Source organism: Abramis brama (genome assembly GCF_963993115.1).
Source record: "Abramis brama genome assembly, chromosome: 12".
Lineage (NCBI taxonomy): Eukaryota > Metazoa > Chordata > Actinopteri > Cypriniformes > Leuciscidae > Abramis > Abramis brama.
Genome location: NC_139974.1, coordinates 33,812,888 through 33,834,298, shown reverse-complemented (window position 1 = coordinate 33,834,298; position 21,411 = coordinate 33,812,888). Strand labels below are relative to the sequence as shown.

General features: G+C 37.2%; 1 protein-coding gene across 1 annotated transcript in view; it reads left to right on the top strand.

Moving 5' to 3' along the window:
* Positions 1 to 21,411, top strand: part of csmd2 (CUB and Sushi multiple domains 2) — a 313,713-nt gene that overhangs the window by 192,206 nt on the left and 100,096 nt on the right. The window contains exons 13-25 of the mRNA XM_084130492.1: positions 972 to 1,154; positions 2,597 to 2,923; positions 4,252 to 4,446; positions 5,416 to 5,554; positions 6,671 to 6,858; positions 8,364 to 8,552; positions 8,845 to 8,961; positions 10,830 to 11,045; positions 11,134 to 11,322; positions 12,461 to 12,630; positions 12,724 to 12,880; positions 13,185 to 13,376; positions 18,534 to 18,660. Of these exons, the coding sequence (XP_083986618.1) occupies positions 972 to 1,154; positions 2,597 to 2,923; positions 4,252 to 4,446; positions 5,416 to 5,554; positions 6,671 to 6,858; positions 8,364 to 8,552; positions 8,845 to 8,961; positions 10,830 to 11,045; positions 11,134 to 11,322; positions 12,461 to 12,630; positions 12,724 to 12,880; positions 13,185 to 13,376; positions 18,534 to 18,660 (2,389 nt within the window). The remainder of the gene's footprint in view (positions 1 to 971; positions 1,155 to 2,596; positions 2,924 to 4,251; positions 4,447 to 5,415; positions 5,555 to 6,670; positions 6,859 to 8,363; positions 8,553 to 8,844; positions 8,962 to 10,829; positions 11,046 to 11,133; positions 11,323 to 12,460; positions 12,631 to 12,723; positions 12,881 to 13,184; positions 13,377 to 18,533; positions 18,661 to 21,411) is intronic.

Below are 21,411 nucleotides of genomic sequence, written 5' to 3'. Positions count from 1 at the left end.
TGTCTCTCTCTCAGTAGTGCCATCTTTCTTTCGCTTTGGCCTTGTGATTCTAAATGAGCCCTGACATATTGAGACAGGTGAGGGTATAAGGGAACAGAGTGAAAAAAAGACAATTCATTAGGAGAGCAAGCCGTTCGCAGATGCCATTGGGGCAACATTGAAGGTAGTTTGCATTAATATGCTTTGCTGTCAGATTGTATAAGTAGTATAAGGCTTATATACAGCATGCAAGTGTGTGTAATTGAACGTGTCCCTGCTGAATAATAATGATAATACTAATAATAAATGTTTACGGTAATTATGGAATCAGTAAGATGTCAGTTTTGTTTTTAGTTTTTTTTTTTTTCAAATACATTAATACTTCAATTCAGCAAGGACACATTCAATGGATCAATGTAATTAAGATTTATATTTTAAATACATGCTGTTCTAAAGAATCCTGACAAATTCATGGTTCCCAATCACTGTTCCCAAAATAAAAATATTAAGCAGCACACATTTGTTTGATAACTTTTATAACAATAATAAATGTTTCTTGAGCAACAAATCAAAATATTAGTAATGATAATACAAATTCAGTTTTGTCATCACAGGAATACATTCTTTAAAAATATTTTGAATTAGAAAACAGTCATTTTAAAGTGCAATAATATTTTCGTATCAGTTTTTATTGAATCTTTAATGATACATTCATTAAGTACATTTAATTGGGTATGCTTATTAGAGCATTTTTTTTTTACTGTAGAGAGAGACGATTTAATGTGAAGAGAGATGAGAGAGTAATTTAATGAATAAATGACTAAATAATTTGTCAGTATAAGCCAAAAAAAAGTCCTATAAATGGTCATCCTGGGATACAGAGACATTAACCTTACAAGTGACCTTACTTCCCCATTCCAAAACCTTGATGGAAACTGTATTAATTAATCCTGTCCCAATGTATAAGCTATGTCTTTTTTCTTTTCTTCCAGAAATTGACCAGGGTGGGTGTGGAGACCCTGGAATCCCAGCCTATGGCAAGAGGGAAGGCACAGGCTTCCGACATGGAGACAAACTTTATTTTGAGTGCCTTCCAGCCTTTGAGCTGGTGGGAAAAAAGAACATTACCTGCCAGAAAAATAATCAGTGGTCAGCCAAGAAGCCAAGCTGTGTGTGTAAGTGACAACCCTTACCTAAAAAATGCATTCCACACCCACATGATCACATTTGGGAGGTTGGTGCACCATTATTACTGTCTGAGCACGTTAGAAAGTGAATCTAATGGCAGTGTCTTTAGTAAAGTATGTCCCCACCGATGCTTCCTCTCAGCGGCTGTGTGACAATGTGACAGTTCATTTAATGCATTTAGTTGCTTTATTTAGTGTATCAGTCTTATAATGAAGTTAGCGGATTTAACCGAACTGAAGAAAGCTAATTTGAGAAGTAAATTATTTGTAAGAATGCAAGCAGTTGATGTACTTGCTTGCTTCCGAAAGAGAAAGTTGTTTGTGGCATTTAAATGCTTGAAATGAGTGTCACAGCATATAATGTTGTTTGGCAGTTAATGCTTGTCCAACTTGTTTTGATATTATTGTTCTTTCTCTATTATTTGGATTCATGTATACCGTCAATTTGCCTCAGACTGTAGTCGTTTGTCACTATAATGGCTACCATCTTATTACATCAATTTAAATGCAGTTGACTCACAACTTTGTTTTTTGCTATTTTATGTCATTATTATTAGCTCAGACTGAGAAGTCATTCATATGAGGTGGAACCGTAACAATCCGTCTTCAGTCCACCACTGAGCTCATTTTCATTCTCCCCATGGCTATTTAGTGATGCTTATTGCCCTCTCAGGTTTGTCTCAAATCCTGAAAATGCGAATAATCCCAGCAGATAAACCCTGTCTTTCCCTGCAACATCTTCAGCCATTGTCTTCTGCAATAGGCACAATCACAATATACACACAAAGGCGTCATATACCTAATATAAACTGTATATATTTTTTTACTATTATTTTATCCCCTCACTTGGCGCGCTTTGCAGGCTACATGAGTAAGAAAAACACTGTAGTTCTTTATGAAGGTAGGCCCTGTTTATGTAAAGGGGAGAGGGGATTCGAGTTAAGTCTTCCATTGGTCTGACAAACAGAGTCCAACCCTAAACACACACCATTTGTTGAGCCAATGTTGCTGTGTCAGGTTGCTCGGGATGCTTTAACAGACAGTGTTTACATAAAAATGACTGACTTATGGTTGTCTTGGAACATTAATCTGCAAGTATGTTTACATCAAATTGAGCAAATCACCTTTAGGAGGAACTAGTAACAAAAAAACGAGAGTGAACATTTCATAATATGTCTGATCTCAAGGTCTTGAGGGGTCTTGTATCTCTTTAAAGTTCCTGCTATCGCAACATGCACATCCTCCAAGCTGTATTTTTTTCCTCTCCTGTATCGCTGCATTGTTTAAGCAACAACAAATGACCTCCCTATGCATTGTGAATTGATTTTAGCTTCAGTGGCGGTTTTAATTTCCAGTTTGCCTCGCAGCTTGACGTACGACACCTCCTGTGTTTAACAGTTGCTTGTTTTATCTCTTTGTCCCTTTCTCAGTTTCATGTTTCTTCAACTTCACAACTCCATCTGGGGTTTTGCTATCACCAAACTACCCTCAAGAGTACGGAAACAACATGCACTGTGTGTGGCTGATCATCGCCAAACCCGAGAGCCGCATCAACTTAGCCTTCAATGACCTGAGCATGGAGAAACAATTTGACTTTCTGTCCATTAAAGACGGCGGCAAGGCAGAGTCGCCAATTCTTGGCACCTTCTCTGGAGATGTGCTGCCGTCACCCATCACTACCAGTGGCCACGTGGCCCGACTGGAATTTCTGACTGATCATACCTATACAGACCGTGGCTTCAACATCACTTTCACCAGTACGTTTTAAAGACAGCTCTATATTCGTGACTTCTTTTTTGTTTTGTGGTAAAAATAAATCTTTTATTCAAGTTATTTTGGGCAAACCTGTTCATACTTGTTTATGTCTAACATCACATTGAAGTTGGAGACCAAAAAATCATTTTAAGATGTATAATAGATAATAGCATTTAGATGTTTTGTCAGTGGTAGTATGCACTAAATTTGAAAAGTTTCTGGAAGTTAAAAGAGTTCAGAAGTTGTTTTGTTACATGAGATGGATAAAGTTTTATTTTTCCCCTCTAGGGAGAATTGTCTGTATATTGCAACTGAATATCTGTCGTCCTTCAGTAATCACTATTCACGGGGCATAGCGTATGGCAGCGGAATTGATAGATGCTTGAGTATCCATGTGAGGAAGAACAACAAGAGCCACAGATTTAATTAAAATTTATTTCCAAATACATATATAATTAAATAAAGCCACAGTTAATTGAAGCTGTCGGGAGGTGATCCCACATGGTTTGACTCCCCATGTGCCGTGTTTTTGGGGGAGTGGGAGGGATGCTCCAATTATTCATGTTAATTAAGGAGATGACAAACTCCATCGAACGGCTTGTTGGCACATGATGGTGATGGATTACACACACAATCTTGGTTTGAGATCTTCTTGAGTCAACAAGGAATTCATGCCCATTGCCTGACTGGAGAAACAATAAGAACAATAATAAGTTTTACAGTACATTGAGCATTAATGTCTATGACAGTGTCAGTCGATGACATTAGGATGCGTTTGGCATACGCTTTTATCCAAAAGGTTACATTTTGTCTTTCTTCATGATCCCAGGAATCAAACCCTTGACCTTGGTGGTGTTAGAGCCACGCTATAGCAGGAATGAACAGATTTGCTGGAGAGATTTTGTCTGCTGATAATACATCTTATCTGAAGTCCTATCGATAAGTACTGAGTAGCTCCAAGCTTCCCACTGAAGCAAGAAACTTGGGGAGGCACATAAATCAATATTTTGTTCCAACTAAAATTAATTAGTGTAGTTATACAGCTGAAACGATGAGCCAAAAAGTTTTCACTTCAATTGGCACATTGAGAACTCCCTCTTTAATTTATTTGAGGCCTAAAAGTTGTCCATTTTATAACAAAATGTGGACAGTCATTGGACAGGGATAAAACATTTTTTTTTTTTTTTTTTTTTTTTTTTTATCTCAAATGTTCCAGTTAAATACAAAAATGTAAGCTCTGTTGTTGCTGTGCCCAGTTTTTTGCCCATTTAGGTCAAAGTTAGCATGCACTTCTCTTCCATATTTCATTGTTTTTCACCCCTCCCTGCAGCGTTTCGACACAACGAATGTCCCGACCCTGGCGTGCCAGTAAACGGAAAGCGATTTGGTGAGAGTCTACAGCTTGGCAGCTCCATCTCTTTCCTGTGTGAGGAGGGGTTCATGAAGACCCACGGATCTCAGACTATCTCCTGCATTCTCAAAGATGGAAATGTTGTGTGGGACAACGCTGTGCCACGTTGTGAAGGTGTGTCCTCTCTCTAATAAATATGTACATTTAATAATTCACAAGTTTGCTTGTAACAAAACCAAAATGTTATACTCCAGCTCCGTTTGCACTTTACTGAAGCCTTCGTAAGTTTATTCAATAATGTCAGTGGAACAAAAAATATATAATCTTTATTTTCTGTATGTACTCAAGAACTATTAACTGTCTTTCAAGAAAAAAAACAGATTCTTACAAGAAACAAACATCCTTTCATTTAATGAAATGTGCTGCTGTATGCTACAAATCATTTTATGACATTTGTCAAGCAATGAATGCTTTTAATGGATGTCCTTGAGTACACTGAGTTAAGCGACGAGATCATCCACTTCCCATTGAACACATTTTGCATTTTAGGAAAAACACTGACTTTTCTGTTTTATGTATTTGATTAACCAGACTTATCCACTATCACTAAGCCTAACATGTTTATTTGTCCTTTTAAATCATATGGGTTAAAAAGATAGTATATTAGGGAAAGACGAAGAAATAGAATATGTTGTCGATAAAGATGTGGTTATACAATACACCACAAAGGACAAGATGTGATGTCACTCTAGGTCTTCTGTTTTTAAATCAAAAATGAGAAATGATAGCACATTTAAATGTGGAATTGCATCATCAACTCCACTTTCCAACACAGCAAACCTGCAGATTTTAAAGTTTCATAAGTTCATAAGTTTCTAGCGGGGCTGAAATAGTGGTCTCTCTGAAGGAAACTGTTTTTGTGTGCGCAATCTTTCCCTCTCTTCCTTAGTTTTCACTTTTGTTTTGCCTTTTATTGCTTTTTCCTTCTGGTTTCATTCCATCCTTTTGGATTCCATTGGATTTACCGTTTATATTCAGCATGTGAAAATCAAAGGGGGAAAAAATCATTTGTCCTTAGTCAATATAACAATAAAATAACAATTCTGAATCTTTCTATATGTGTCATCTTCTCCTGTTCTTTAGCTCCATGTGGTGGAAACCTAAAGGCTTCCAGCGGCATTATTCTGTCCCCGGGCTGGCCTGAGCTTTATAAAGAGGCCCTCAATTGTGAGTGGATCATCGAGGCCCTGCCAGGATATCCTATCAAGATCATCTTTGACAAGTACGTACAAGGCTTCTCTTTCTCTTTTCTGAACTGCCATGTTGTTCTTAATAAGGCTCCCTGTTTCATTTCCCCTCCTATCTTTCATTCTATTGGTTATCATCATTTCATAAATAGGTCACTAGTGCACTGCAGATATACTATCTATCACTATAGACTTGGAATAAGAGGATCTGGCTATTCATTTTCCTGACTATCACAGGGATTCATTCAGAATCAATATTATCATCTTTCACCTCTTCCTATATGAAATGACTTCATATGTACTTGTTGAACATTTAATTAAATAAAACATGGGCATCAAATGCTTCCCTTCACTGCTAGAACAGCCTCCATTTTGTTTTCTTAAGTTTTCTTCATTTGTGTGTATGTGTTGGCCTGGTATTCCCTACGTTATGGGGACCAAATGTCCCCACAAGTATTGTAATACCAGTAAATGTTGCCCTTGTGGGGACATTTTTGTTGGTCCCTGTGATGAAACAAGCTTATACATCTTACAGAATGATCTTTTTTGAAAATCTAAAATAGCAGAAAGTTTGGTAACACTTTATTTTACAGTGTCATTGTTACACATTACTGTAGTTACTAAACCAAACCCTCAACTTAACCCTATAGTAAGTACATGTAGTCAATTATTATTAGTGCTTAAATGTATAATTACACTGTAATATTGACACCTTCAAATTAAGTGTAACTGAATGTTTTGTGTGATGGGTAGGTTTAGGGAAAGGGTAAGTGTAGGGAGATAGAATATACATGTCCCCATAAAACATGGAAACCCAACGTGTGTGTGTGTGTAGTTTGAATGTTTGCATCTTCTATGAATTGTTGTTGAGAAAATGTTTCAGAGGTGAGGCTAGCGGGAGAGCTGATGTTTTCTACAGTATCTGACTGTGAGTACAGAAAGCAGCAGGGCCGCTGCTGCAGGAAACTCAAACAACACATGCCACTTTAGAGTGAGCTGGGTTTTCAGTTTGAATTATGTAGTGTCTCTATTCTAGCTATAGTAGGTGGTATCCTGCTGGAACACAAGCAAGTAGGACTGGGATGAATCCATGTTGCCTCACTTTGTGGTGATGCTGCCATGCTTATGCATTGCACTATTCTGATCAACAGATTCCGAACGGAGGTAAACTATGATGTTCTCGAGGTACGGGACGGACGCTATCCTTCTTCCCCTCTGATTGGTAGTTACCAGGGTACACAGGTCCCGCAGTTCCTCATCAGCACCTCGAACTTCATCTACCTGCTCTTCACCACCGACAAGAGCCACTCTGACATCGGCTTTCGCATCCGATATGAGAGTATGATGGTCTACTATTGTATTTATAACTGTTTTAATCTGAATACAGCTATGGCATAAATTTCAGGAATTTTGGTAACACTTTTGTAATTTAAAGTCTGTTCAAGTAATGTTTACCACCTTTGACCTTAAATCGAAACGGCTACAATTACAAAAACCCTTGGCTAAAAAAGTGATATTTCTCTTTCAGGTTTAAGGGCTACAGACTAAACCGCTTTGTTTTCAATAATTATGGTACAATGATACAATGTTATCTAGTAGTCTTTAACACACTTTGTTAAAAAATGCACATGGTAGACTATCACAAAACGATTAATTGCATTGTTCAAACTAAAACACGTGATAAGTGTAATTTATGTTCAAACTGTCTTACAATGCTGAGAATTTAGTCAAGGCGTGCTAGCTAGATAAAGCTTGATATTATCTTCTCCTCAATGCATTTCATGGCCGCAATTAAAAGGATCTGATAGTACAGATACCTGTGAATACTGTCAACTATGAAGGAATCATTATAAATAATAGCCACATGCTCTTTACTATGCAATGTTTTTAATCAAGTCCTGTAATTATGATATAATATGATGGTAATTATACTGTGAGATGATTTCAGTCATGCACAAACACGACACATGCAACATTAGACTGCACACGAGAACATACACACGAGACTGCAGAATTAGCTCTGTCACAGTGTTGTGAACTGAACGAATGGCTTTTGGGCTGGAATGACTCATGTTTATAACCTTTTCTTGTTGTTTCTCTATAAATCTCAGTTCATCTTAAATTATTGAGTACATCAACTCAAGCAGAAAGTGCTGAAGAATAATGCAACCTTTGAATGATCCGAATAAGCAGAACAATTCTATAAACTTTTTAGAGGATTATAGTCTGGCCAGTACTGATAAGCTGATAATTATTTTATGTAGTGGCCGATAGCAAATAAATCGATCATATTAAAATGCTATACTATTTTGTCTAAATAAATAAAATAAAAAATACAAAAAAATAAAATCAGTCATTTTTTAAGTGAATTTTGGCATCACAACATTATAATGTACAACATGAAAAAACTGATTTTGAGATTTGTTAAGATTATATATAAGTGTTATTAAATCATTAGTGTTTTTAAACATGTGCGCTTTAGAAGACAGCAAAGGTAATCTAAATGTAAAATAAGAGAAATTATTGACCAAATAACTGTTATGGTACTTTGGCATATTGGTCTGATAAATGGACATTATCACTATATAAATGCTAAATTCATTAATAGAAGTTAATACTGAATTACTTTTTAGTGATATTTTTTTATTGACCGATTATTATTTCTATTTTGGTTCACACACACACAAATAGTCCCAGACAAGTCAAATAGTAACACTTTAATTAATTTGTAAATTAGTAGTAGTTCATAATGCATTTAGGATACATTTTCTGGCATGAAAATACACCTGGGTGAATCATCATACGTTGTTTTCCACATTAATTTTTGTCTATGCCCCTCTCAAGCCTTGCAACTCCAGTCGGACCATTGCGTTGATCCTGGAATCCCAGTCAATGGTCAGCGCCATGGCAATGATTTTTACGTGGGAGCTTTGGTGACGTTTAGTTGCGAAGCAGGATACACCCTCAGTGACCACGAGCCCCTCGAGTGTGAACCCAACTTCCAGTGGAGTCGGCCCCTGCCCAGCTGTGATGGTACGGTGCACTCTTTACTAAAGGACACATTAAGGTACAGGTCATTTATTCAAGCACGATATCGCTCCCAGACTGGAAGGCCCTTTATGGTTTGAAGCTACCCTTTCCGCTCCCTTTTCCTATTCCACTAGGCTTTGAATATTTAAGGCCATTATTGATTTTTCCCCTTGGGTGATGATAGGAATAATTCGCCTCCATATATTGATGTCCTTCGGAAGGGCACTTCCTATAACGTTTGTTTTAGCAGGGTTAAGCTCAGCGTTTTGACAAATAGTCTTTCTCTTTCCTCTAGCACTATGTGGAGGGTTTATTCAGGGTAACAGCGGCACTATTCTGTCCCCTGGGTTTCCTGACTTCTACCCCCATAACCTCAACTGTACCTGGATGATTGAGACTTCACATGGTAAAGGTGAGATTGCTTTTTGGTGATGGTTCTTTCTTTCACAGCAATAGACAAACAGTTTTATAAAATGACCCACAAACACTAATATGTTTCCATGTACTGAACACACATCGTAAACAGAACGATATTTAATAACTGTTTCACCATCTTTTTGAAGCTGCAACCTTCTCCAAATGGTTTATGTAATTGTAAAATCAGACCTGAACAACATAATTTGCACCATTTCTCTTTACAAAACTGGTTCAGTTCAGTTATATTCTTCTGATGTCTATGGCATGAATCACTCTCTCAATGGATCATGCCAAATTGTTTCAGTCCATTTGAGGCACTCCAGAAGTTTCATTTTCTACATTAATTTTTCCATCAATGATAACAAGTGGTTCAGGACCTGAGGCATCAAAAACCATGATGGCCCAACATACTTTAATTTTGAAATCTTGTTTTGTGTTCCCTAAACAACTATTTTTTGATCTGTCCTCTGTGAAACATCCACATGCTCTTGTGGACTTCAAACAAGTGGCATTGTTTCTTCTTCCACTGTTTTCTGTATCATAATCACCTTGACTGAAATATTAGCATGTTCCAGATACAGTATATCTGTAAGTCTTTAGCTTACACTCCAGTATTCTTCTTGCAAGAACGCCCACTCCAAGGAAGAGAAGCTATGCCTGTCTTACCATCAACTGATAAACATCAAGGCTTTTAGAGATATTTTTCAAGCCTTTTCTAGCTTTATGCATGTCAACAATCCTTCCTCTTTGCCGTTCAGAGACCTCTTTTGTTCGAGATGCAGTTAACATAAGGGCAATGCTTCTTTTGAATAGCAAACTCCAAAATGGAGCAATTATTATTATTTTTTTTACAGAGAGGCTCTGCCTAACTCCTCCAATCTCATCTCATTGACTGAACAGGTTAGCTGATGCCAACTTTTGGAGAAATCATTAGCCTAGGGTTTGACATGCTTTGTGTGTTCAGTACTAAGTTGAAAATGCATCATTGCTTGTGCATTTTGTCTATTGTAATTTATTTCTAGGACTAGAAATCAAGGTAAATTCAAAGGTTTGACATATGTTTTCCTGCAACTGTATGCGGTTGATGAACTCTTAAGCCCCATTCACACTGCCAGCGACACGCAGCGACAAAGCGACATGATCCCATTCATTTTCAATGGAGGGCTGGCGACTTCTGGCGACATGAGCGGCAGTGACCGTTGATGACAGAATGTGGGCGTGTCAAGCTACACTAGATGCGACAACATTTCAGAAATGTCAACTTTATGCAAATGAGCATCACATTTCGAGTGAAGACTGTCAGTGCCAGTGGAGCTCACGTCACCGTCTCGAGTGCAGGCAAGACAGGACAGAGTTCCGAAGCGATTTCACCATTTTATACGATTTGACTGTAGCCGCATACATGGATATGAAAAAATAATGCATGGAAATGAAACTGTCGGCAGTCTTAGTGAGTTTGATTCATACATTGATAGTTCGTGTTGTTAATTATATGATGCAATGAGCAGTTTAGCTCTGCTGCAGTTCATTGTACAGTTTCCCCTGCATTATGTTGATTATTAGGGACAAGAAAATTGATTTGTCAAATTCGAATGATGATTTAGTCATTTTGAACAGTGTGATCTAATTCCTATTCAATTTAGAATATCTTAGTTTTAGATATTATTTGTGATTTGCATTTTCTAAAGATATGGCCAGAAATGCGGTCAACCAATTACATTAGTGCAACAGCACTGGGAACGCCCACAAGCGTCTTCACAGTACAAAGACTAGCGGCATACAGCAACAAAGTCTCTCGTGGACTGAATGGGGCTTAAAACAGTTGATGTATTTCTTGTGTTTTTCTCCTCTCAATCTCTGCAGGTGTTCAGTTTACCTTCCACACCTTTCACCTGGAGAGTCCACACGACCACCTTTTAGTGACAGAAAATGGTAGCTTCTCTCAACCTCTGTGGAGATTGACCGGGTCTACGCTGCCACCCCCTCTCAGCGCTGGACTCTTCGGCAACTACACCGCTCAGATCCGTTTCCTCTCAGACTTCTCTGTGTCCTATGAGGGCTTCAACATCACTTTCTCAGGTAGAGAGCTTTGTACAGTCGCTTAAACAACATGACATTTATAACAGAAGAAGCTACAAAATATCAATCCTTCTTCTGTTGCTTTCAGAATACGATCTTGAGCCTTGCGAAGATCCCGGCGTCCCCCCCTTCAGCACTCGTAAAGGGCTGCAGTTCGGGGTGGGGGATGCGTTCATCTTCTCCTGTTTTCCGGGGTACCGTCTCGAGGGGCCTGCGAGGGTGGTGTGTCTAGGGGGGCGTCGGCGGGTGTGGAGTTCCCCTCTGCCAAGGTGTGTTGGTAGGTGGTCACATGCTTTTCATTTTGCTTTGTTTGCAAATTATACAATATATTTCCTCTCGTGCTCAGAGACACACGCTTATGCACATCTACACATTTCAGAGTTCTCTAAAACTTCATATCTCAAAGTAAATGGCTAAAGCAGCCCCATTTCAGAGTTCTGCCGATTACCAGATTCACAGACTCAAGGTTATGACTCACTATCTGACTATGGTGGATATCAGCATATAAGTATATTGGAGGCCAGGCGTCTTCAATTATAATTATTATTATTATTATTATTATTTATTTATTTATGTATGTATGTATTTTTTTGCTGGAATAGCTTAGATGCTAAATTTAGAATGTAATTTGTTAACATTATGATTTTGATGTTCCAGTTGAAGTAAGTAATTAGGTATTATGTAATTTCTGCTGCAATATCTGGCTTATCCTTGATTCATATTTGTTTACGACTCTTGTGGAACTAGGTCAGCTCGTTTCTAAACATATGTTTATGTTTATGGAATGCATGACATTGATCACATACAGTATTAGTTGTTGGGCTATATTTATTTATTTATTGCGATATTTAATAGTACATGCCCATTCCTCTTTTTTTACATTTAGATTACTTTTGAAATCTTCTAATGCTCACATAAAATTAATCTTTTAAAAAAACACTAATTCAATAACACTCTTTAATGTAATCTTTAGCAAATCTCAAAATAAAATCTATTTTTCATATTGTACATTATAATGTTGTGATGACTAAATTACTTGTAGTATTTAAACACTTAATTTATAGGTCATCGTCCATAATATCACAATAAATATTGACTAAGAAAGGTACGTGTATAATTACTATAGCCTTGCATCCTTAGTCAGTTATATTTAATTATTTTTATCCACATCTTATCAGAACAGACCTGCAAACCTGGCAGCATTGTCATTGTCAAAAAGTTTAAATTTGATTGGACTTTCATTTGTGTAGTTTAAAATCCTAGCAGAATTAGGTTCATAAATTGATTTGCACTCATGCAGAAACACACAATAGCCCCTGTTTGCCAGCATGAGTGTATAATGCGTGTTTGTGTTCATACTGAGATCATGGGTGATTCGTCAGAGGTCATTTGACTTCTTACGTCCCTTTCTGCAGCTGAATGCGGATCGTCTGTAACCGGGAAACAAGGAGTTTTACTCTCTCCCAACTACCCTGGATATTACGGTAACAATCATGAGTGCATCTACTCCATTCAAACCCAACCCGGTAAAGGCATCCAGCTCCGAGCACGGGATTTCCGCCTGGAGGAGGATGACATTCTTAAGGTGTTTGTGACTTAGTATGCATTTGTGCTTGTGTGTAATGTTTGTTTGTAAATTCTGCAAAGACTGTATGTGTCTTTTTTATGTGTCTTTCAGGTGTATGACGGTAGCAGTAGCAGTGCCCGACTGCTGGGCACCTTCACAGGCACAGAGCTGATGGATGTCACTTTAAACAGCACGTCCAGCACCATGTGGCTCGAGTTCATTAGTAATAGTGACAATACCAGCAAAGGTTTTGAGCTGCACTTCACCAGTGAGTAGCACACTGACATCTTGCAGCCCTCACACAGCAGTACAGAGATAGATAGATAGATAGATAGATAGATAGATAGATAGATAGATAGATAGATAGATAGATAGATAGATAGATAGATAGATAGATAGATAGATAGATAGATAGATAGAATCAGACAAACCATGGTATATATACACATTTCTTAAGACTTCTATGTGAATTTCCTTTTAAGGATTTGTAAAGGAATTATATATACAGTACATACACCAGAGGAGAGGTTTTCAAGGACACACTTTTTTTTTCTTTTTCTTTTTTTTTTCAGGTTTTGAGTTGGTGAAGTGTGAGGACCCAGGTGTGCCTCAGTTTGGCTTTAAACGGGAGGACAAAGGTCACTTTGCAGGCAGCACGGTGTCATATAGCTGTGATCCTGGCTACAGTTTAAAGGGCCCGGAGGTTTTGACGTGTCTCAGAGGGGAGAGGAGAGCATGGGACAGCCCCCTCCCACTATGTGTGGGTAAGACAACTACTGAATGCTCACACTCATTCACAATACCTTCCCCAGGAAAGCCAATTATTGCGTGGATGGTTCTGAACCATAAGTGGATCATATCAGATGTTAGACTCTTTAATTGATAAACACGCAACCTGTCAACAATAAATATTTACTTAATGTAGCCAATAATCTTTAAAGCCTTTCAATCTTTAAATGTAAATATATAATTATATATTATATATAATTTATGTTGTACAATAATATTAATATAACTGTATTATATTGAATTATAAAGATAATTTTATAATCAAATCTAAATGAATATATAATAATTTTTATTTTATTAAATGAATGGTTGTATATTAAATTGTTAATATATAATTGTTATACACTATATCTATTTATTTTCTTTATTTATTTTTCTGTAGAAGAGGTTAAAGTTCTTGGTAGGAGAAGAAAAAAGTTTGGGAATTTTAAGCGATCAGCTTCCAAGTATTTCTCATCACTTCCTCTAGCTGTATTAGTATTTCATCACAAACTTTAAATCTGCCACATGGCCTTCTATGATACACTCTGAGAAATTGCTTCATGAATATGAACCCCCAAAGCGGAGAGAGTTTGATTAATTTGAGCGCTCTTTTTTTTTTTTTTTTTCTTCATGTGTGTGCATCTTCTACCACCCACCCTTAAACTCAGCCTGGGTTCTGCTCAATGTGAGTTTATCACAGACCCGCTTCTGCAGTGCTGTTGAATTTTGAATTATAGTGCATTCCACCTGAGCCTATGGAGACCTTTAGGCAAAATTGAAATGCCCATATAGAGAGGGGAGAAATGGAACGAGGTATGAGCAAATATTTTTCATCCGCCACAACAGGAAACTAACTAGTACTGTAGAAAACAGAGGGTGGACAGTGAGAAATGAGAAGTTGGTGAGAGTAAGAGAAAGAGGGAGAGAATGAGAGAGCAAGAAATTTAGTTTTATGACTTACGAAGCAGGTCATCCCAGGAGTTGAAGAAGATGGGTTTGTTTCATTGTGATTTATGGCTCTGCTGTCCACTATGGGAACATTTGTCAGAAATTCATATGAGATATCAAATAAAATAAAAACTGCAGGACCAAGAACAAGAGAGACAAATGAAAGTTTATAAATAAATAAAAACTTAATATAAAAATCTCAACAATAAGATACAAATAAAACACTCTTGTGTTTGAAGCGCAAACCCTCTTTTGGCTTTGTAAAACTACTGTCAGGATTTACTAAAGACACGCAGTGAAAGATCAACGCTGAAAAGGTTTGGACAGAGTTATTTTTGCGGCTGACCTTATTGCATATGCTTTGTAGAAGTTTCCCTTTCAGAAGCAAAATTAATAGGAGAAGAGCATTTAAATGAATCATGCAAGGTGATTTACTAAGGTTTGCGTTTGTCAATTTACTGGTTTTTTATTAAACCAGACGCTAATTTGCGCTGCTCTTGGTAGATTGCGTTGGTCATTATGGAAATGATACGGCTGCGTTTATGTTCTTTAATTTGCGCTTTGTCAGTAGATCACACGCAGAACTTTCCACTCACATATGCACTTTTTTTTTGGAATAGCGCTCTCACGCTAATTCAGTTTAGTAAATCTGTCCCTAAATATAGTTATATTTGAGCTTAACGCAGAAAAACAAACAGAAAGTAAACCTAATTCAATATATTCTTTTTAAACCTAATACCTAATACCTATATACTATTTTGCTTACAATTTTGTATGTAATAAATATATCTTGTTTTTAAGAAATTTCAATGTTTGTTCGGGAAAAGACTAAAAATCTCTTCAACTTTTGCATTCTACAATTGATTTTTGTTCTATTCTGCACCAACAGAAATGATCAAAAGTGTCTCTTTGTGTCTATGATTATACCCTTCAGGATGTATGACAATGGCTTGAGAGGCTGAAGTGTGCATTTGAACACATTGCACTTGCATGCTTTGACATGTATATCTCACATGACTACAAACACTGGCCATCGTGTAATTTGTGTCATTGCTTGACCAAGACTCAAGGAGAAATGCGTGTAGGGAAAGTGTCTGAAGCAAATGTGTGAAGTGCCCCTCCACTGACTTGATTGTACTTCGTTCCTATGCTTAAGTAGTTTTGGAGAAATAGAAGGGTACAACTGGGCTAAAGGCACACCTTAAGAAAACATTTGCTTTTCACTGTATGATTGCAGAAAGAAAAAAATGTTTGTATTGAACATTGATCATTTTATTATATGATTAATATCATATTTTAAATGTGATAGTGTCATTATAAATATGGTGATTATCCCTAAGGTGGACACCCAACTTAATATATGATATTTACCATCTGAAGCTAACCATGTCATGTCAACAAATGGAAAAGTCAGCTAGCTATTTATTATCATGTTAATTACTGTGCCTTTAGCCCCAACAGTACCATACTTTTACATATCCTTCCTTTACTGGACATGACTGAAATGTTTATGATCAACTATACTCAAATAAAATAAAAAAATAAAATAAAAATTGAATTAAATTAAAGACTATGGTATCAGATAATTATTAATTTAAACAATTTAAAGGAACACGTTTTGGGATATTCACATTTTAAATTAACATATTTTGTGTCCTAAAGCCACATTTTAAAACACATTACTTCATACATTTGTTTTCATAGAAACTTTTGTGAATAAACCAGTTTCTTGTAAGATAGGTGACTAAACTGGGTGCTTTACAAAATTTATGCACTTTTAATTTCACTGTCCTCAGGTTCTCTGGATACCTGTCAAAACCCAAGGATCGATGAACAGTATCATTATTAGTTGTATATGTAAAGTATATTGTGATAGGGATGTAACAGTACACATATTTGGTCCGGGTCTTTTGGTTTGGTATACGAATAAAGTTTTTTAACTACTGCACATGTAGAACATCTCTGTGAGCGGAATGCAATTTTAAACTCCCAAGTTTCCCCCCAGGATAAGACAATACCGTTTTGATATCTGGAAAATAATAAATGACACAGAGTAGGCTGTTGCAGAATAAGTGCACGACCCAAACTGTCTTAAACATGAGACGTTTTTTATATTAGCGCTTCAAACTAAATCATAAACCTACAAGGCTTGCCCTACTGTCAGATGCATTTGTTGTTTAATGCGTTTGAGACGTGTATTATTCAGCGCACAACGTACATTTATGGTTGTACACTTGCCTGTAAATGTTGTTACAAATTTACGCAGGTATATCCATTTCGCATAAAGACTTATCCTGAAAGCAAGCGAGTCCACAGTATATTTAACTTCAAAGACTTAAAGAATGAGTGCCGGTGTGCATGCACTTCAAATAGAAAGAGTATATTAGAATGAGAGCACAATAATTCTAACCTTATTCTGAAGTATGTTGCTAACTTATTTTGCATCCAAAAGTGTAAGCACTTCAAATGTCTTCCCAGTGTCATTCACTGCAGTGTGTGTTGCTGCCAGTTGGAGCAAAATTGACCGATGTAGTTTGTTCAGTAAACCACCATTTAATAATGAAAGTTTTTTTTTTCAACGCTTTACCCAAAAATATTAAACCGTGACTTTAAAACCAAGCTACATACCGAACCACCATTTGTGTGCACACCCCTATGTATCTATACTTAGTCTATCGGCAACTTATCTTAAAAAAAAAAGCATCTTTAATGGTTTTATTAAGATTTACTCTGTATCCTGTCCTGTCCCTGTCCATTGGGTGTATGCTGTATGTGTATGTACGAGTGTATACTGTGTAAGGGCACACACATTTGACCTCTTGAAATGATGATGACGATGGCAGGAGTTGGAAATAAGACTCTCACAACTTCCTGATCCGTGAAACTGGAACTGTCACACATACTGGGCCCAACCTCCTGACAAACAATTGATTTGTTTCCCCAATCCCCCGCTACCACCAGCACCACCATTGCCCCAGTGTAAGATGGATAGTCATGTCTGGTGCAGGACATATTACCAACACTATCAGTGATATTAGCCAAAGGAAATATGCCCTCCCCAGGGAAGGCTCAATCCTGGAAGTGATATACGGCCACATTATTCACATTATTCAGCTCCGCTCAGTGCTGAATGTATTCTTTTAAAGTGGAAAGTTATACGTGCCCCTCCACCTGATAATGCATTGCTCTACAGCACACTGTGTTCCATCCTTGCTCGAGGGATTTAGGCTTGTCTACATTAATCCGAATACATTTGAAAACTGTGTTTTTGTTTCCAAACGCTCCCTGGCGTTTGTTTAAAAGTTGATCATCCTCACTGAAACGTCTGAAAATGCTTAAATCACCTTATGTTTGCGTAAAACATCATAAAATCTCACATGATGATACCAAAAGAGCAGACACAAAGGTTTTACGTTATTCTTCTGGCACTATCATTTTATTAGCAAAATATCCCACCACTCAATGTTGCGTCCAGGTTGCACTCAAAATGGGGTGGTCTGAAATGCAATTGTCACCATGTTTTGCCGCAGGACAGCAATTGCGAGTACATTTTCTGTCATCTTTGCAGGAATGCAATATGAAGATTCTACAAAGGAACATTTCTCTTTCGCAACATTATGAAAGTAAATAGCAGAAACAACAATGCCGGTATAACCATTGATATCTATGGGTAAAATATGCATCACATGACTAAGAATTTGTCGTCATTTTCAAATACCTCCGTTTTCACAGTCCACCCTACAATGTAAAATTGATCCACTTGGTGTGGACAGAAGGCCAAAACGAAAAACAGATTAGTGAACAAATTAGTGTGGACAAGGCCTCTCCCTTAAAGGCTTTTTTCCCCACTTGTTTTTAAAGTGAGATTGCTTTAGTTGGTTTTAACTGAGAGAACATTTACACCAAAGACCTGAATTTTTCAGTTATTGACTTCAGTCATTTATAGTCCACATTGAAAATGTATCTAATTCAAACCTGATAATCAATGTTATCATGTAAAATGAACAGATATTTATATTATATTATATTTAAAACATAAATTGAATAAATGATTAAGAGAAATGATAAACATTTTCACTAGTGGTTTCAGAGAAATGTTTATTTTATTTTTTTATTTAGTCAAATATGTACTGTTTTGGTGCTTCAGAGCTGTGAGCTGTCATTGAAGGATGGTGCTTTTGTTTATCTCTTTCTTCACCCAGCCGAGTGTGGAGGAACGATTAAAGATGAGCCCATGGGCCGGATTCTCTCTCCTGGTTACCCAGCGCCTTATGAGCACAACTTGCACTGTGTCTGGACTATTGAGGCGGCACTTGGAAGCACCATCGGGTGGGTATCTACTCTTCCATTACCCCCCTCCTCACCATCTGTCCCTTCATCACACTGTTTCTCTTTTGATATGTTCATCTGCCTCGAAATGTAACTTCCAATCATATCTTCCATCCAATATCTTTGACCTTGAATTTCAAACCATTAACCCATGCTGACGATCCTAAGCTCTGGGAACTTCCTTAATTGAGTCATTCCATGAAAGGAGCCTCATTGTTCACCATTATTTGATGCACACAGATTTACTTAAGCCCTATTCAGACGGGACTAGTTTAACATGGAGAGGTGGGGTAAAGTAATAATTACCAGAGCTTCTCTGTGATTTTAGTTCTGTCTGAATGTGCCATCTCAGTAATCATTACGAACAATGTCAGTAAAGATTACGGCGACTTTTACCTTCAGTAAAAAGGTCCAGAAAAATGACCTCAGGTACTACTAATCCCGTGCGAATAGACCCTCTGTAAATATGTACGTAAATATTTCGTCATTTCCTGTTTAAAAGTAGTTTTTCAAGTATGGAGACGCTTGAAACAGCATTCAGTTGCGCTCTAGACATGTTTTCCACATACCATTCAGATCAGAAAGAAGATCGAAAGCACTTGTTAGAGGCACAAAACATCTTTTAGCGCTAGGTAAGTGCCTTTTACCAACACAAACCAATCTGAAGTTATTTAATACATCGTTCGACCGGACACAACTGTTTTATATATATAAATATAGGTTATATGTGTTTGCGCACGTGATATCAGGAAGCAACGTAATGCGCACATGATGACAGGAGGGTGACGGTGATGCGCAAATCGAGTTACCCCTCCCCCTTCTGCTATTTTAATGTAAAATTACATTACTCCATCTGCCCTTGTAAAGTTAATCCCGTCCGAATAGGGCTTTTGTTGTCTAAATGGGAACATTTCATACTTCTATTGTTTTTTTTTTTATATACACCTAGCTATACAACTAGTTATACATACTATAAACCTAACCCACACACAAACCCTGACAGAAAACTTTCTGGATTTTTTACAATTAAAACTTTTTATTTATTTTTATTTTTACAAAACGAGGATGTCCCCAAAAGAAGGTTTTGTCAGATTTACCTCACTTCTGGATACAACTTTATCACTAAAATTTGTTTTAGTATATTAATGCATGTATATTAACCATATTTTAGTGATACCCAGAGGTATGTATATGCATATAATCTAAAATGAAAAACACACCCATTTCATCGAATGACTCAATATGTCCATCCTTCTATCCCACCATACTTGCCATACTATGTCTAATTGGTTTGATGGTGATATTTGTCAGCTCTCACCTTAGCCTCAAGCACCGATTGGCTTGCAGGCTGAGCACTGGCTCTGTGCATGCCAGTATTGTTCATCGTGCTGTCACAGTCAGCAGGACTCAGAGAAGCTAGGAGGACATTAGCACTTTGGCAGCCCTACAGGCTGACCTCTTCCCTTCCCCAGCAAATCGCCCCCTTTTGCACTAATGAATGAACATGCCCCCTTGTTAATTGCCACTCGTTTCGCCAGTGTAATTTTGCATGAAATCTCGCTGCTGAGCTCTGCCTAATTTGTCCGAGGCTTTAATTGTGGCTGTTTATCAGATACTTTCCCCGCCCTTCATCTAGATAGTTTAAGAGCTCCCAGACACTGTTTTCTTGCTGTGTTAAAGTGGTTCAAAATTGACATTTGATTTGGTGTTGCTGGCTAAAGGCTTTGTAAGGTGCCTTGAAGATGTAGAAAGCTCAATCAAATTTTCCTTCTATCCTGTATCCTTTGTGTTCATAAATAGTTGGAAATGAGCAATGAGCCGAGTGTAATTATATCATAAGGGTTATTGAGTATCAAACGCTGGTACACCCCTTCAGACGCTCAAGCGAGACGAGCAAGTCATATTTAATAATTCAGGTCACCACCTGTCCTTTTTTGTATAACCATGTAATTTAATACTGTCTGATACTCAGATGTTGCCTGCTTAAAGCCTGTACTTAGTCAGTGTCATGCAATAATTGCCACAAAAAAAAACAATTTTCTTACAGTGTTCTTAAGGACAATGTGAAGTGGAGTGCCTGAAGCCCTTTTAACCCCTAAATTGCTGCAACAAGTGGCCTTTTGTGGATTAGATTATTTATGTTTCCCCAGTCATCTCAATGGCAAAAGTGTCCCAAAGGTTGTTTTGTTTGTTTGTTTGGGGGTTTTTTGGTGAAAAAAGTGTCTTATGTTAACCAAGGCTGCATTCATTTGATCAAAACTACAGTAAAACAGTTATTTTATTATATTTAAAATGTAATTTATTCTCATGATGACATGTTCAGTGTCACATGATCCTTCAGAAATCATTCTTATATGCTGAGTTGGTGCTCTAGAAACATGTCTTCTTATTATCAATGTTGAAAACTTCTTAATATTTTTGTTGAAACCATGATATTTGTCAGGATTTTTTTTGAAGAATAGAAAGTTCAGAAGAGCACCATTTATTTGAAATAAAAAAGTCGGATCAATGTAAGTCTTTACTGTCTCTTAATAAATTTAATGCATTCTTGCTGAATAAAAATAATTAAAAAAATTACTGACCACAAACATTTTCATTTATTTTAAATATATATTTTTCTTTTGTTATGGTCATGTCCCTTGGGAACCAAGTGAGTCACAACTGCCACTGGGTATTAAGGGTGCTCCAATCAATCGTGTGTCGATCGTTATCGCCTGATAATCGTTTTATATAGTTTCAGCCGATCAGAAA